General features: G+C 43.3%; 1 protein-coding gene across 1 annotated transcript in view; it reads left to right on the top strand.

Annotated features, from left to right (window-relative positions):
* The window catches only part of LOC145402326 (sphingomyelin phosphodiesterase 5-like), a 104,511-nt gene that overhangs the window by 75,587 nt on the left and 11,345 nt on the right, over positions 1-17,579 (top strand). The window contains exons 6-7 of the mRNA XM_080274470.1: positions 6,870-7,023; positions 8,459-8,667. Coding sequence (XP_080130596.1) covers positions 6,870-7,023; positions 8,459-8,667 — 363 coding nt within the window. The remainder of the gene's footprint in view (positions 1-6,869; positions 7,024-8,458; positions 8,668-17,579) is intronic.

Genomic DNA, 17,579 nt, shown 5'->3' with positions numbered 1-17,579 from the left:
GTCTGGCCCTTGGCCTTTGATTGATACTGCTACTGTGAGTGAGGCAATAGGCTGGATGAGGGTGGGGAAGGCAGCAGGTGTGTCTGGGTTGACTGCCGAAATGTTGAAGGCCTCAGGCGATATAGGGGTGTGTTTAGTCACTGACCTGATAAATAGGATTATTTATGAGTGTGTTGTCCCAGATGATTGGCTGAAGAGTGTAATTGTAAATGTGTATAAAGGGAAGGATGATGCCCTGGAAAGAGGGAATTATAGAGGTATAAAGCTTTTAGATCAGATAATGAAGGTAATGGAGAGAGTTTTAGAAGGTATGATTAGAGAAAGAGTGAATATTGATGAGATGCAGTTTGGGTTTATGCCAGGTAGGGGGACCACTGATGCCATATTCATTGTTCGACAGCTTCAGGAAAAATATATTGGTAGGAGAAGGGATCTTTATTTTGTTTTTGTTGATTTGGAAAAGGCCTTTGACAGAGTCCCTAGAGAGGTGGTGAAGTGGGCAATGAGAAAGCTTGGCTTGGAGGAGTGGCTGGTTAGGGTGGTTATGGCCATGTATGTGGGTGCTCACACCCAGGTGAGAGTGAATGGAGATTTGAGTGATGAGTTTTCCGTGAATGTTGGTGTGCATCAGGGGTCAGTCTTGAGTCCCATGTTGTTTATCATGGTACTTGAAGCCCTTTCACGTGACTTTAGAAACGGACTCCCGTGGGAGTTGTTGTATGCTGATGATTTGGTGTTGATTGCAGAGAATGAAAGGGAGGCGGAGGAAAGGTTTAGGAAGTGGAGAGATGGTATGGGGCAAAAGGGTTTAAGGGTAAATGCAGATAAAACAAAAGTGATGATATCTAGGGTTGGTGGCGGTACTGTCAAAGACGAGGGAGAGTGGCCATGTGCAGTTTGCCACAAGGGCGTGGGAAGTAATTCCATCTTGTGCGGTGTGTGTGATAAATGGGTGCATAAGAGATGTAGTGGTATCAGAGGTAGACTGCGAGATAATGCTGATTTTATGTGTACGGCGTGCCGGGGTGAGCAGGTGGAGATCGTCAGACGTGAAAGAATTGAACTTGCTGGTGAATCTCTTGAGTGTGTGGAAGAGTTTTGTTATTTAGGAGACATGTTGTGTGCTGGAGGTGGGGCTGGAGCTAGCTCTGTGGCTAGGGTGAGAAGTGGTTGGAAGAAGTTCAGGGAGCTCTTGCCTCTCCTGACATTGAGGGGGCTCTCCCTACGTGCTAAGGGGTCTTTGTATGCAGCGTGTGTTAGGAGTGTAATGCTGTATGGCAGTGAGACCTGGGCAGTGAAGGAGGAAGACATTCGCCGGCTCAGACGTACAGAAATGACAATGATTAGGTGGATGTGCAGTGCGTCCCTGCGTCCAAGGCCTGGAGGGGCTGGGTTTACAATGGAAGAGTTGAGAGGTAGGATGGGACTGGAGTGTATTGGTGTTGTGATGAGGAGAGGTAGATTGAGGTGGTTTGGACATGTGGAGAGGATGGGGGATGATAGTTGGGTGAGGAAGGTGAGAAGTGTTAATATTGGGGGTGGGGTTATGAGGGGTAGACCGAGAAAGACATGGGACGAGGTCATTAAGTGTGACCTCAGGGTTAAGGGACTGAACAGGGAGGCTGCAATGGATCGTGCAGCGTGGAGAGCCGCCATTAGGTGACCAAGGCCGACACATGCAAGCATGTTGGAGCCTTTAAAAACGAAAAACGAAAAACGAAAAAACGAAGAGTTGGTGATAGGACAGAGCCCTGAGGAACACCACTGTTGATAGATCTAGGAGAAGAACGATGGCCGTCTACAACAGCGGCTATAGAATGACCAGAAAAGAAGCTAGGGATGAAGGCTCAGATAGAAGGATAGAAACCGTAAGAGGGCAGTTTGGAAATTAAAGATTTATGCCAGACTCAGTTGAAAGCCTTTGAGATGTCAAGTGCAATGGCAAAGCTTTCGCCAAAGTCCCGAAAGGGGGATGACCAGGAGTCTGAAAGGTAGGTGAGAAGATCGCCAGTGGAGCGTCCCTGATGGAACCCGTACTGACGATCAGAAAGAAGGTTGTGATAGGAAAGATGCCTTAAAATTTTTCTATTGAGAATTGACTCGAAAACTTTTGAAATACAGGACATTAAAGCAATTGGACGATAGTCGGAGGGTTGGGAGTGGTCACCCTTCTTTGGGACTGGCTGAATGAGAGCAAACTTCCAGCAAGAAGGAGAGGTACAAGTTGACAGACAAAGGCGAAAGAGTTTGCATAGGCAGGGTGTAAACACAGAAGCACAGTTCTTGAGAACAAAAGGAGGGACTCCATCAGGCCCATATGCCTTGTTTGTATTGAGGCCAGTGATGGCAGAAAATACATCAGCTGAAGAAATTTTAATGTCAGCCATGAGGAAGTCAGAGGGGGGAAGTGATGGAGGAACAGCACCGGAATCGTCTAAGGTGGAATTGGAGGAGAAAGTCTGTGCGAAGCGATCTGCTTTATCAGTAGAAGAAATAGCTACAGAACCATCAGAGTAGAAAAGAGGAGGGAAGGATGATGAGGTGAAGTTGTTAGAAAGGTTTTTGGCAAGGTGCCAGAAGGAGCGGGAAGAATTTGAGGTGGAGAGTTGAGAGCATTTAGTATGGATGAAATTATTTTTAGCAGAGTGAAGAACAGACGTAGCACGATTCCGGGCAGAAACGTAAAGATGATGTGATTCAGGGGTGGGTTGGCTCCGGTACCTTTTGTAGGCCCTTTCCTTGTTGCGGACAGCATTAGAACAAGCGTGATTAAACCAAGGCTTTCTTGTGTTAGACAAAGGATACGAGAAAGGAATGTATGCTTGCATGCCTGAGAGAATAACCTCCGTAATGCGCAAGGCACACTCAGATGGCTCCCAGCCATGGAAGCAATAATCACTCCAGGGAAAATCAAAGAAGTACTGCTTGAGGGCCTCCCAGTCCGCGGCTCCAAAATGCCACAGACGACGTTTCCCTGGAGGGTCCACAGGCCGTACCGGAGTGATAGGACAGGTTAAGGTGATAAGGTTGTGATCGGAGGAGCCCAATGGAGAGAAAAGATTAACAGTGTAAGCAGAAGGATTAGTTGTAAGGAAGAGGTCAAGTATGTTGGAGCTCTCTCCAAGGTGGTCTGGGATACAGGTAGGGTGCTGTACAAGCTGCTCTAGGTCATTAAGGATAGAAAAGATGTAGGCTTGTTCACCAGGTGGATCAGTGGAAGGAGAGGAGAGCCAAAGGTGGTGGTGAACATTGAAATCTCCTAAAATGGAGATTTCAGAGAAATGAAAAATGGATAGAATGTGTTCCATCGTAGAAGTAAGATAGTCGAAGAATTTTTGATAGTCAATAGAATTAGGGGATAAGTAAACAGCACAGATATATTTGGTCAGAGAATGACAGGAAAGCCGAAGCCAGAGTGTAGAAAATTCAGAAGAATCGAGTTCAGGAACATGAGAGCAAGATAAGTCGTTGCGCATATGTACACAACAGCCACCTTTGGCTTTGAAATGAGTATAGAGGAAATAGGAGGATGCAGAAAAGGGTTTGCTGTCAATTGCCTCAGACAGCTGAGTCTCAGTTAGAAAGAGAAGGTGAGGTTTAGAGGAGAGGTGGTGCTCAACAGAGGAAAGGCCGCGAATGTTGCAGAAATGAAGAAGTGAGTCAGACAGTGGTTCCAGGCAGCTCAAGTTGTCACCGGGAGAGGGGTGGAAGGTGGGGGCGCTCACCATCCACTCACTCGATGTAGTGCTGCTCTCGAATGTCTGCCCTTTCCTCTCTTCCATCTTTCTTTCCTTCCATCCTCTTCAGTCTTTCTTTCCTTCATTCCTTCCTTGTCCTTCTGCCTGCGGGTGACTTTACACTCCCTCTTCTGTCTTTCTTTCCTTCATTCTTTCCTTTACCTTCTGCCTGTGGATGACTCTACACTGAATGACAAGCCAAATGGTTTCCTGTACACCAGGAAACCATTTACTATGCTGGGTGGTAATTATATAGCCAAATTTTGGCACCTGGTGGTTTAGTGGGTAATTATTGCGCTCCAGTTGGATTGAGCCGGTGAAGGTTTATATCCAAGGGGTGGTTGGGTTTGATTGCTCATGTAATGCCTCTCAGGGATGGGTGACGCTGGTCACTCATCTTAAATGTCGAGACCAACTGCCCAGCCCCGGGCTCCTACGCTTCTCATGGGGCAATGTAGGATTGGATGATGGATGGGTGGATGACTTAATATATGTCAGACTACACCTGGACAACCTACAACTCTCTCTGGATTCACTCCTCACCCAAGTCACAACCTTCGTTTGTATTCTGGTTGATGCTGTCAGTGGTCATGCCACTGTAGGCCTAGTACCAGTCTCTGATCTCCGTTCTGAATTGGAATGGGCTCTTTCTACCTTTGACTTATCTCCAGTGATTTCCTTCTCTTTAGAGTTCTTCTACCCAGTATGTGTACTTGAAGTTACCTTCCTCACTAAAGACACTGTTGTTCACATCCCTCTCCATTCCTCTGTCACATTCAATCTCTTCCACATAATCCCTTTCCCTTTCTTATTCAGTAATTCTGTGTTGCAGGCCTCTGTTTCCCCTGAATATATCCTCCCGTCACATGATCATGCCTCCATTGCTTTCACATCCTCGAGCAGTCTCAGCCAGTGTGCTTTTCTTACGCCTACTTCTCGACTTTGTGCTGCTTATCTTCTGGCCATCTTTCCTGGTAGTGCTGCTCCCTGTGAATCCTCTTTGGTTCTCAGTTTTTCCATACAATCCATCTATCCTTTCATTCCAGCCCCCAAACTCCCAGTGCACCATGCTCGTCTTGGTCATGTCCAATACTTCTTTTTCAGTACCTCGGCATCATCTGTCCTGGAGCTCTTGTTCATTTGGTACTTGCAAGTGGTTTGTATGAAGCCCCTGATTATTGTGCCATCGTCAGAATCTGTGGTTACATACTCTGCATGTCATCACTATGCACTTTGCTCCCACAAATATGTGTGACATGTATGGAGAAGTGCCATCCATTAAGGGACATGAGCATGAGGAATGTGGTGATTCTCATGCTGTATACAAAGTTACAGGACCATCCTGGCAAAGACCAGTTTACTTCTGTGATGCATTACAATCAAGTACGTTCAAAACTCAGATGTTGAATTTCCTCGCATGAGAATGGATGTGTCCAGACTATGTATCTGTCTTGGAAGGACACACAGTCTGCTTCACAGTGGGTCAGTATTGTTTCACTTATTCAGCTAAACAGGTACAAGTACAGTTTTGTCAGGTTGATGAACTAAAAAGCTGTCATAAAGAGACAGACACAATGACTCCTTTTCCATGTGCAGTATGTCTCACAACTAGATCCTGACTCCCCCAAAGTGGTAGTTGTTCGGAGTGATGACACAAACATCTTCGTCCTGCTCATCTATCATACAGCACAGATCTGTGGAATTCTGTGGACGGATGCTTGTAAGAGCTAGGACAACACCAGGCATTTCATAGACATCTCTGCCATTGCACTAGATCTGACATCAGGTATATGTGCTGCATTACCTTGTATTCATGCCTTCACCAGCTGTGATTATACAGCATCATTCTTGTAGAAGGCCAAATCAAGGCCATTTGACTTAATGGTGAAAGACAGACGATTCGCTGCAGCATTAAGCAAACTGAGTATCTCTAGTTGTATGGATGCAGAGGTGGCAGCCACAAATGAAGAGTTTGATTGTGGTATTTACGGAGTCTGTAACATGTCAGATATCAAACTCATATGTTATTGCCTCTTTAGGAAGCTCCGTGGACCATCTAAGCCTGGCCAACCCCTGGAGAAAATTAAATCTTCTGATCTGCATTGCCTGCCTCCCTGCAGAACAGTGCTTGAACAGAAGCTCAGGTGTATGGGCATGGTTGAACAGTTGAAGATAACAAACTGTGGGGAGTTTGGTTTGAGGGGCCCCAGACCCCAGCTAATGTCTGTCTATAGGAGGACAGTGAGGAATGCGAGGATCATGATATGCCAGCATATAGTGCGTCTTCAGATGAAGAAGATAGTGATGAGGACTAAACCTGAACCTTGACTAAATCTTGCAGTTTTCACTGGAGATTGGTTTATCTGTTTAATACATTAACTCTGGTCACTGTTTTGTACGGACAGTATTTTGTGTGAGAGAAATAACTGAATCTGTAACTCTACAAAAAGACGTAACTTTTAAAAAATGTCTTGACCACTGCATTGTATCAAACTGAACCAAACCTATTTCAAAAATTGTCCAGATGACCCTGGTTTGAGGCATGAGTGTTTGTTTGTGTTTCCCTATCAATGTAGGGGCAAGCAAGAGCTATTGCAAAGACATCCAATTTTCCATGAAATCAGTGGTCATTGGACCTCTGACCTCAATAACAACCCAATCTAAATAAATATTATATCACTGAAAGACAGTGCAGTAACATGTATTTTGGTGTATATATCACAGTTCTGCACTGAACACCTTATCAGCAAGAGCCTTTTATGTTTGCCCTACCCCATAATTTTGAGGAAGCAGTGGATGTCACAAAATAATGGAAAAGGGTTAATATCGCCCAAATCCACCACTGGTCAAACTTTAGACTATCCATTTCAAATGCCCCAAGGTACCCCCTTTTCAAAAAAAAGCTATAAAACACTGGTCCTTTTTTTCTTTCTTTCTTTCTTTTTTATGGCCCCCAGCCCTTGGACTACTATATAATGTGAGGATGAAGTAGCCTGGCAACAGTTCTGTCATGGCCATCCCCTGTCAGGGATTCCCACGAGGGAGCAAGGCATCAGAGATGGGGAAGATGTGAATTCTTAACCCATAATGAGGACTGCATGTATTGTCTTCTGATGTTTCCTCCCTTCTCAGGCCTATCAGGGTAAGAAGCAGATACTGGTGGCGCAGCTGGAGGAGATGCGGTTGGTATTCAACAGGTTCATCACAAAGACACACAATCCACAGAAGGAGGTGGTTGTGTTTGCTGTTGTCGGTGGAGACTTCAACTGCGATAACATATCTCCCGGTAGGTAGATATGCAGGTGACTAGAGAGAAGTTTGATAGGTGGAGGGGTGAGATGGAAGCAGAGTGACTAGAGGTTAGGAAGTGAGTTGTAATGTCATTGAAGAAGATAAGTGGCCTTGTGCAGTGTGTAAAGGGGAGTTGGAAGGAATTTTATTGTGTATAACTTACAATAAATTGGTTCTCAAGAGATGTAGTGGTGTTGGAGATACACTGCTGGGTGCAAGAAATTTTCACTGCAGTTGATGTTGTATAATCTTGACCTGTTTGCTTAAGCAACTCATTAACTTTATGTTTTCTGTTCCTTTATTACTCTGTTGTAAGATTTACTGCAGTTTCTTCAATTTAGCTATTAATTATATGGCAAGGTAGGTAGAAAGTCTGACATCTCTTGGCCCCTGTGTCATTGTTAGCCTGCTAGTGGTATCCATTGTTTTAAATCTCATGTGTTTTGTGGAATTGCATTTCATGGTAGATTTGGGCATTAGTTGGTCACAAGGTGCAAAGTTCTACTATAAAATGATGGAGTGTGTAACTCTGTAATATTGAGTGAATAGACTGTCTTCCTGAATTTTATTTTACTGTAATTTTTGCTCTGACTGTATATCCAGCAAACCAAATTTGCCTCATAAAAGGTTTAAATGCAGGGGATGTTTGGGAATTTATTACTCAGATAATGCCACCCAGGAGCAAACAGCTAGTTGTTCTTGTCTGAAATATCTGGACTACTCAGTCCAGTTGTGGGTCCCTTCACTTTGGATGAGGTAGTAAAGGTTTAAAGCTATATTGTAATTATCAAAATAGACAAAGCTGCCTATAGTGGGTTTTCCATTTTAGCAGTTTTGCAAAATACAGTATAGTATTTGAATATTTACCTAGCACCAAATTTCAAAGAATTCTGTCAGTATTTTAGAGATTACTGTAATCATTATAACAACAGCGGTGGTAGATGGTGGCAACCATCAACCACTCAATTGATGTAGTGTCTCCTACTTCTTCCTTCACCTTTATCATTCTTTTTCTGTGTTTGCCCTCCTCTCATCCTGTTTCTCCCATCTTTCCTGTCATTGTTTGTTACTTTTCTTTCCTTTTCAGGTGGCTTTACATTGAGTGACAAGCCTAATGGTTTCCCATAAGCCAGAAAACCACTTACAGTGTTGGGTGGTAACCATCTAGCCAACCCATATGTGTTCCCTTTGTATCAGCAAGTGGGTTGACAGGGGGTTAGTGCCCCTCTCTATAAAGCAACTAACTCAGAGATAAACAGCCACCCCATACAGGGTTATGACATCTGGCTATAGATAGAGAGATAATAACAACAGTATAAACTTCAGCATATTTCTCAATATTTTTTAAGCTTTCGTAACTACCAACATTCTGGCGCATTTTAATTTGGTAGTTATAGTCAATAGAGCATCCATTTCCTCATGCACTGTAGGAGACCAGCCGACTCGTGAACTGCCACTGTTCCAAGAGTATGAGGACCCTTGTCGTGAAAGTGCTGGACGAGACAAGACATGGGCAGTTGGATCTGAACTAAGGCAGCAGCGCATGGCATTGCTTCCCATGCTTGACCCAACAACCTTCAGGACTGTGTTGCTAGATGATGTTGAGAGAAGGAAGTTTGTTCTTGATGCTGATGTACAGGTAAGTCATTAATCTTTTACTGATGTTGGTGCACTTCAGAGTTTTACTTCAGCTACTACCAGATTTTGTTCAACTTAAAGAAATCCTAACAAGTTCATTTGGGTTGGTGCACTTGGGTACAGTACTATATTTTATTCATGCTACCACCAGATTATAGTTTTCAACTAGATAAGAGAGATCTTGGCTCTCAAAGTTTTTGAAAAACTGTCACACAAGAGCATTCCAAGTGCATACCTCCACCAGGGCAGCACCAGCCTCTCTTGTGACCTTGTCCTTTGATACTTTTTCATCCAAAATTGTCGAAGTGTTTCTGTGATGATCCTTAGTCATTATTCCAAATTTAGTACCATTCCATACAGTAGTTTTTCTATATTATTCTATAATACAGTTACACCTACAGACAATCAGAGTCAAGAACATACAGTAACTCCTAGGCTGAGGGTATAACCGATAGTCTGCTGTTGTTTGGTGTTGTGGCTTCCGGCACATCTGTACATGAACCTTGTGAACCATTGATCTCTCAGTAGCCAGACACCTTAATCCATATGGTGGTGGACATAAACAAATTACCTTTGTGTCATCCTGTATCAGGCTTCCTATCCTCCAACTCACACCACCCTCTTTCATATACCCCTCCACTTCTCCATTTTCCCCTCTCACCTCACTCCCATTCACACTCCTAAGTCATTATTCCCCATTCACTCCACATGGTCAGTCCATCTCAGGGTACATTTCCAAACACTTTCCATTGCATCCATATAAGAACCAGAATGATCTTGAACTTCCTCATTTGTCTGCTTCTCAAGATAGTTCTGCATGCACATCTCAGATTACTCATTTCCACTCCTCTCACTCTTGGCTAATGTCTTCCCATCAGAGTGCAAGCATCATTTCTGTACATTAGTGATGGGACCATAATTTCATTAACTCAGTGCTCACCTCCCTATTTCTTATCACTACCTTGTACCTGAACCCTTTCTTCTCTGTTGTACCCTTTCTCATCTTTCTTACTCTAAGTCATGTCAGGGTGCTGGAGAGGTACACGTTCACATGATGGCACTAGTATAACCAGGTCACTTTGCCTGGTTGTAGAAACATCCCCCAAACTTGCTCCCTATCCTCCATTTGGTGAACTGCAGGAGGACAACTTCAGTCTGCAGTCTACCAGCATCATGTCCATATGAACCCAGGGCCATAACACCAAGTACATTCTTGTCTGCACTCAACACACAACCTAAATACAGCAATCCCTCATTATACGATGGGGTTCCGTTCCTGAAAACCCCATCGTAAAGCGATCCATCGTATAGCAAGCCCATTATAACATGGAGTCAATGGGGATACATTCCCAGACCTGCCTAAACTCTCACATACACACACCTTAGCACTCACATACATGAAATATCCTTATGTTTAAACATTTAAAGTAACCCATTAATAGTGAATAAAGAAAAAAAAAGCATGAAAACTACAGTATACAGTAGTTCTTACCTTTATGGAAGCAAGCAGGGTTGTTTATGTGGTTCCTAGACAATTCGCCATGAAGTCAACAACTCTCCGTCATAATATGGACGATTCCCTGTCAGGACAGTTCCCCGTCATTCTATAAATATGCTTATTACTGATTAACTGATACTTTAATAACTAATTTTCAGGGGGATCTATCAAAGTCTATTTTCATTCAATAGCGTGGGCTTTGGATATCATTTGTAAGTTGCACTTTTAGACAATATTTAACTTGTTTCTACCTTGCTGTAGTTGACTTTGAATTATGTTCTAGCATCACCCATAGCTGTCTTCATTAATTTCCATTGGTACTACAACATCCTGGGCATATTTTAAAAAGACTTTGAAGAGGTACTAGTACAGTATTAAAAAACTAGTGTACTTGCTAAATAAACTGATATGAAAATAAACGACAGGGAATCATCCTGACGACGAAAAGTCCCGGTGGCAAATTGTCTTTTTATTGTTGTGATGGCGAATCGACTTTATGGCGAATTGTCCCGAACGTTTATATAGACGTAATGTGAAGATTATTCGTATAATTCCAAAGTATGTCAATCGTTCACTGAAGGTCATTAGGCATTTATATAAATGCCAGTGTCTCATATGTAGCCTTATGCTAAGATGAAGGAATGATCGTAAATCAGCTAATTCACGTTTCAATATATTTTATTTTTTCATTTAATACCCATGATTTGGTGCCATATTTTACATTTACTATAAAAACAATAAACCACCATCACTTTTATAACTTACATAATTCAAAAACTAGTGTACTTGCTAAATAAACTGATACTTAAATAAATGACGGAGAATCATCCTGACGGCGAATTGACTTGAGAGCGAATTGTCCCAACTCGGCCTCACAGTCACAGCCCTCACTCATCACTGTCAGAACTGCCTGGCTGGGCAGGGCTGGCTGGCTGGGCAGGGCTAGCTAATGAGGCTGGACCAGTGGACAAGTGCGTGTGGTCCAGCGCCAACAGTGTGAGGATGTTTGTGTTGCGTTTGTACATTCGCTCTTCACTGAGCCGCGGATGGTGCATCGTTGTAGCAAATCGTTCCCATCTTATAGTGGTCGTAGGGTACTAAAATTTTGACATTGTATAAGCGAAATATCATATAAAGAGGCATTGTATAATGAGAGATTACTGTATTTTATGGTATTCCTGGTTTCCATTTCGGGACCAGTCTCCCCATTCACTCACGACATCATTTCTCTCAAGGACCATAACTTTGCATCCTCACACAGGCTCATTCTGTAGAAGTGTCACCCTTTAGGGTAAATCCAAAGTCCATGAAAGCTACATAAACTGCACATCAGCTTAAATGTTCAGAACACTCATACCCTATTATCCAGCACATCGATAACCGGTGCGTCGTTAGACCGAGCACAAGAAATAGGGAAACATGCCCACAGTATCAGCAATTTGAATGTCCGTCACCTTGCTAGTCTGACACCCCACCTCTCCATAGGCTTGAAATGAAGCTGTCCTGGTCCTTTCGTTCTATCCCCTCTCTTCTTCCCCCCCCCCCATCCCTCCTCCATCCCCCACCACACTCAGCATTGCCAGGCATGTCTCCCTCCCTCTCCCTCTGCCCTCCCCTGCCCCTGATTGTCTCCCTCTCCATCCCCCCACCTTCCCCCAACCCCATTTGTCTCCTGTGTGTGTGTGTGTGTGTGTGTGTGTGTGCAAGAGTGGTGAGTGAGTGAGTAAGACTGGGGGGAGGGGGGTAGTAGAGCAGTTTGGCTTTGTCTTCTTTCCTGTCCCCCCACCCTCCCCCACCCCCACTTGTCTCCCTCCCCATCCCCCTGCCTTCACCCAGCCCTGCTTGGTGCACTGCCAGGCATGTCTCCCTTCCTGTTTCCCTGCCCTCCCCCACCCCTGGTTGTCTCCCTCTCTATCCCCCCATCCTCCCCTACCCTTGCTTGTCTCCTGTGTGTGTGTGTGTGTGTGTGTGTGTGTGTGTGTGTGTGAGTGAGTGAGAGTGGTGAATGAGTGAGTGAGAGTTATTGAGAGTGCATGAATGAGAGTTAGTGAGTGAGTGAGTGAAAGACAAGGGGAGGGGAGGGTAGTAGAGCAGTTTGGCTGTCTCCTTCCCTGTCCCCCCACCCTCCCCCATCCCCATTTGTCTCCCTCCCCACCCCTGCTTGTCTCCCTCCCTTCCCCCCCTCCCCCACCCCCACCTGGAGCACTGCCAGCTGCTGGCTGTCCTCTAAAGCATGACTTTCGTTAAACCTCTATATTACATATTAGCAGTATATACGTCACTAGCTGTTATGCAGTGTGTTCTGATATTTTAGTGTCCTGACATCATTCGGTCATGCCAAGCTGGTGTACCCATGACAGTAGATATTAACAATTTACATATCCTGTCATAATCTATTAATACATGGTGTTCATCACAATATAGTATAGACACAATAATATTGTAGAACCATGACACATTATATGGAGTAGATATGTGGTAGTAAAAATTGAACATTTTATGTTGCATTGTAGTGATAATGTATGTATGCATTTATACAGTGGTAATATACTGGCAGTACCATACCAGTCATATGTAATGAACTTATTCTCTCTCTCTCTCTCTCTCTCTCTCTCTTTCTCTCTCAGTATATATGAGATATATTAATATTGTTGTATGGACTGGAAATATGTGTATCAATTAATCATTTATGCATAGTTAGATTAATATTATATATTACCCCATAATTTTCCTTCATTTTCCTTTTTTTTTTTCTTTGTATAGATAATTTACAATATTTTACATAGTATACACATTTCACTCAGGGGGTCTCACTTGAATGTTTACTTTTCCTCCCATAAGTACTGATTCCAAGTTTGCAATCCTTGCTTGCATTGTGTGTGTAGCCAATAGTAATATACTAAATATAGTAGAGAAGATTACAGAGACAACTGGAGCTGGGCTATATGCATAATATGGATTGAACATACCTGTACTTATACTCAGTTCTTCCAAGGGCTTCATTGTTTGATTGGTTAATCACATAGTTTCAGACTCAGGTGAAGTCAACTAATTATTTATGCTTACGTTTAAATCCATCTCAGTCAGTGCTTGGAAGTATTTGTGTGTGTGATTAAGGATGGCATAGTGATTGTTTGTAGCTCAGGTGGACAAAAATGGTGTAAGTACAGCATGAATGTAAGGTGCTATGTATATTCCTGATGCTGAAGTATGAGATGGTGGTGTATCTGGAGAAATTACAAAAATTGATGTGTTATGAGCGAAGTAGAAAAACTGTGAATGCCCCATGCACTGATGGTGGGTGAGTTTATCTGGAGTAAATGTGAAGTTTCAGTGTTGATGAATGTCATGATTTCTTATGATAGCCATTTCACAAGGGACTGTTCCAGTAGGCTGAAACGTGAAAATGTACGCAGGACAATGGTGAACAGCATGTAAGGATGTACGACACTTTCGTTCAATCCTTGATTCACTAACGGAAGTGACAGTGTCCTGTCTCTTGGAGACCATGATGAGTTTGGTGTTGGTGTTGATGTTGGTGATGACCAAGGTGTCATTATTCTCAGAAGGAAAAGGGTATATGTGGTAAAACTGTGAACAGATTATCTATTACTGAATGGTACATGAACTATTACTGATGGTGTTATAGTTGCTTCTAAGTATGGATAATATGAGTTTCCTGTCCTTAAACAAAGGCTTCAAACCATGTTTATGCATGCCTTGACTGATTATTTGATGTAGATCATGAACTGGAAGTAAGTTAATGGTGATTGCACCATTACCAACATTTGCAATACCTTTCATCAAAGCTTGATACAAGCCCTGGTGTTGTCTAGCTGAAGTATTATTATGTCAATATGTTCCATGACTGCTGAAAATTGTTGAAAAAGTGTCATGTTTCCTTCCATTGCATTTATTTTGTCCACATTCTCTTGAGTTATCTTTTCTGCCTTTCTGAGATTTTTCACAATCCTCATCATTGCCATGTTTTGATTGTTAACTAGCTTCTGTTGATATGTTAATACCTGAGCTATCTTATTAAATTTGTTGTTTATTTCTTGAAGACCTTTTTCCATAGCCAATCCAAAAATATTCACCAGAATTGCACCAGCCAGGTCAAATAAACAGTGCCTCACATGTATGTGTGATGTTCATGTCGCTAATTGTCTCAGTTCCACGAGATGGGATATCTTGGATCATGATGAGCATGGTAGTTTTTGCTTGTTCTAATTTCCATTTTGCTAGCTTCATGAATTCAGTCACTTCCTTTGTGTTATGAACTCCTGAAGCAGAGCTTCTTATCATAGCTTCCAGTGTCCTCAGTGGCTTAGCAATGTTCTCCAGCAATACTGGTTATTCATATAAGATATCCAAACTAATTTCAGTACTCATGATATCTTTCACAGTTGCTGTCGAGGCCACTGGGGCTATAAGGCATCCTTGCCATATTATATGTTGAGGGTCTAAGTGAGCTGATCCTCTTGCTATATAGATGAGAATCCATGGTATAATTTATGTCCCCTCATCGTTACCTACAAAAAAAAAAAATTGTCATTTAGCTAATCCAGTCATGCTGTGGTCAATGATGGTGATGATGCACATTATAAAGTGGCTCTTGGAGAACAACAACTTTGTTCATTGTTTCACTTACAGAAGGAGTTTAACCCCTACACCGCGGGCATGTTTACCAATGTTTTGCGTGTCCCGCGGGGTTATTCGGGCTCCGACAGACGCTCAAAAAATATTTGCCAAAAATCAGTTATTAGTCCTAGAATAATAAAATTACATATGCTTATGGCACATACCTTCAGCTTTCTCCTGGAATGTTTGTTGAGCCTTCGTCGGTTACCGTAGGACTTGTGGAGACCTCTGAAGTAGGGTAACGAAGTCTCCACTTTACACTTCCCAACAACCCATAATATGATTACCACAGCCAGATATAAACACTATAAACACCATTCTATGATTTTCAAGTAGTTTGGGATCCATACTCCAACAAAAAACCACTGTGAAAGCAATGGAAATTACGAGCGCGTCAGATCGTCACACTTGCGCTAGTTCGCTCTTGGTACTCTGTCATTTATTATTCATAAAACCCCTCACACTTTATATTTCTATTACTATATCACATTTATATATATCTGGAGTCTTTCTCCATAAGTTTCCTTCAGTCGTATTAGTTTATTGTCACTGAAGTCATTCAATTTTTCATTCAGTAAAATACGTAGAGAGCCACGGATTCACTTTCACTGTTATAACATAAATTATTTGTACTCATATTCTTATATTACTAATTACTTACATTATTATTTACATTTTCTATTCTGTTTTCAATATTTACCCTTCTGTTTTACTTACACTATGTTATTCACTGTCACTTTCAGTAAGATAAAACTATAATACACTGTTCAATCATATGTACTGAACATCCATTGCTTTCACTTGCTATTTACACATTAATTACACATTATTTACACATTATTTCCAAATTATTCTGCTTTCACACTTGCACTGTTAGAACTGCTTCTGGCTGTGGTAATTGAAGAAGCAGGTAACACAGAGGGGAACCTGGCACTCAGCGCACTGCCAAGAGGAGCGTTTGTACTCAGGTGTGCGGCGGGTGGTATGTGCACATACCTGACACCTGCGAATCACAGCCTTCCTTTTCCCTGTGGCAGGCATAAGCTCAAGTCTGTGCCGATCCATATACGCCCTCTGCTCAAGTCGGTCGGGAAGTGTTACTGGATGGCGCCTTGGAGTTGCTGCTGTCACCCTACCATATCTTTCCAGCAGCTACTGGACACAAGTCCTGGCGAACAACCTCAGGGAGAAGGACTTGGGTGGCTTGACCTTCATCTTGTACAGGATGAAGGCGTTCAGCATCGTCATATCTGTGAGATGCAGAAAAACTTTCCTGTACCACCTAGTATTCTTCCTGAGGCAGTCGATCTCACCAATCATCATGTCGGACTTGTCCACCAGCCACATGTTGATATTATAGTCCAACACAGCATCAGGTTTCATCACAGGTTCGCCTGTCCTACGGTCGACCTTCCCACTGTCTCTCATCTCCCCCTTATGTACGGTGGTGAGCATGTGCACGACCCTCTTGTCATGCCACCGTATTGCCAGCATCTTCTCAGACTTGCGTAGGTGCACGTCTCCTCGCTGCGAGGTTCCTGCCTCTGGGAATTTGGGGAAGTGGGCACGATTACTTTTCACAGTGCCGCAGGAGCCAATGCCGTGCTCAGAAAGGTATTTGGCAAGTTTCAGTGCTGTATAGTAGTTGTCTGTATACAGCACATGATTCCCACCAAAATACTTTTCTAGGAGCACTTTCACTACACAGCCTGAGAAGCCAAGGGGGTGTGTTTTATCCAGATCAACAGTGCTGGCTGAATATATGACGAAGTCAAGGATGTACCCCGTCTTACAGTCGCACAGTACAAAGAACTTAATTCCAAAGCGATGGCGTTTGCTTGGAATGTACTCAACAAACCGAAGATGTCCTCTGAACAAAACCAAGGATTCGTCAATGACAACCTTCTGAAAGGGATGGAAGAATGACATAAACTTATCCTTCATTCTGCTCAGAATCTCCCGGATCTTCCAGAGTGGGTCGGTTTGGGAAGGTACATCATTGTTGGCAAAGCGCAGGTTTCCCATGATGTTCCGGAAGCGATCTCTGACCATGTACTTATTGAAGGTGGGTGAGGGTAGTAAGGGGTCCATGGACCAGTATTCTTCCAACTCATGCTTCTTGGAGTGTGGCATGAGAAGCATGAGGGCAAAGAACACATACAGCTCCTGCACTCCCAGCATGGACCACTGTTGCATCTTGGCTGCACCTGTACCACTTGCAGCACGTTGTGATTCATACCTGTTGGTCTCATCACATATGTGCTGCATGACTTCGTCATTTAGGAAAGCCAAAAGGTAGTCGACACACTCAGCATTTTCGTCCATAGTGAAGGCAGGCTGAACTCCTGAGGAGCTCTCATCAAACACTAAATTTTCTGGCACAAAATCTGACCCTTCCGTCCACGTGAAGGCATCCAGGATTCCCTGTCGTGGCAGTGTAGGACGGGTGGTGTTGGTGGTGGTGGTGGAGGTTGGCTGTGAGGCAGATTTATCTCGGTCAAGGTCACTCGCACTGACCCTAGGTTGCCGTACAGCACTAGCAGCCCTTACCCTACTAGCTACACTACTTTTCACTCTCCTTGATTTACCTCTACCTCTATGGCCTGCCTTCACTGTTGATGCTGGTGGTGACTCCGACAACGAAGACTCCGGAGATAACTCAGCCGACGATGATGAAGAAATGAGTGAAGTGGGACTTGGGGAACGGGGAGGTGAATGCACTCGTGACTCATGGCGGGCTGGGTCACGTGGGGGCATTGTTCTGGGGCTAACAC

Source organism: Coenobita brevimanus, chromosome 57 (genome assembly GCF_032717465.1).
Source record: "Coenobita brevimanus isolate Jiangsu-jjx chromosome 57, ASM3271746v2, whole genome shotgun sequence".
Lineage (NCBI taxonomy): Eukaryota > Metazoa > Arthropoda > Malacostraca > Decapoda > Coenobitidae > Coenobita > Coenobita brevimanus.
The sequence above is the reverse complement of the archived record's forward strand: the minus strand, read 5'-3'. Positions and strand labels throughout refer to the sequence as shown.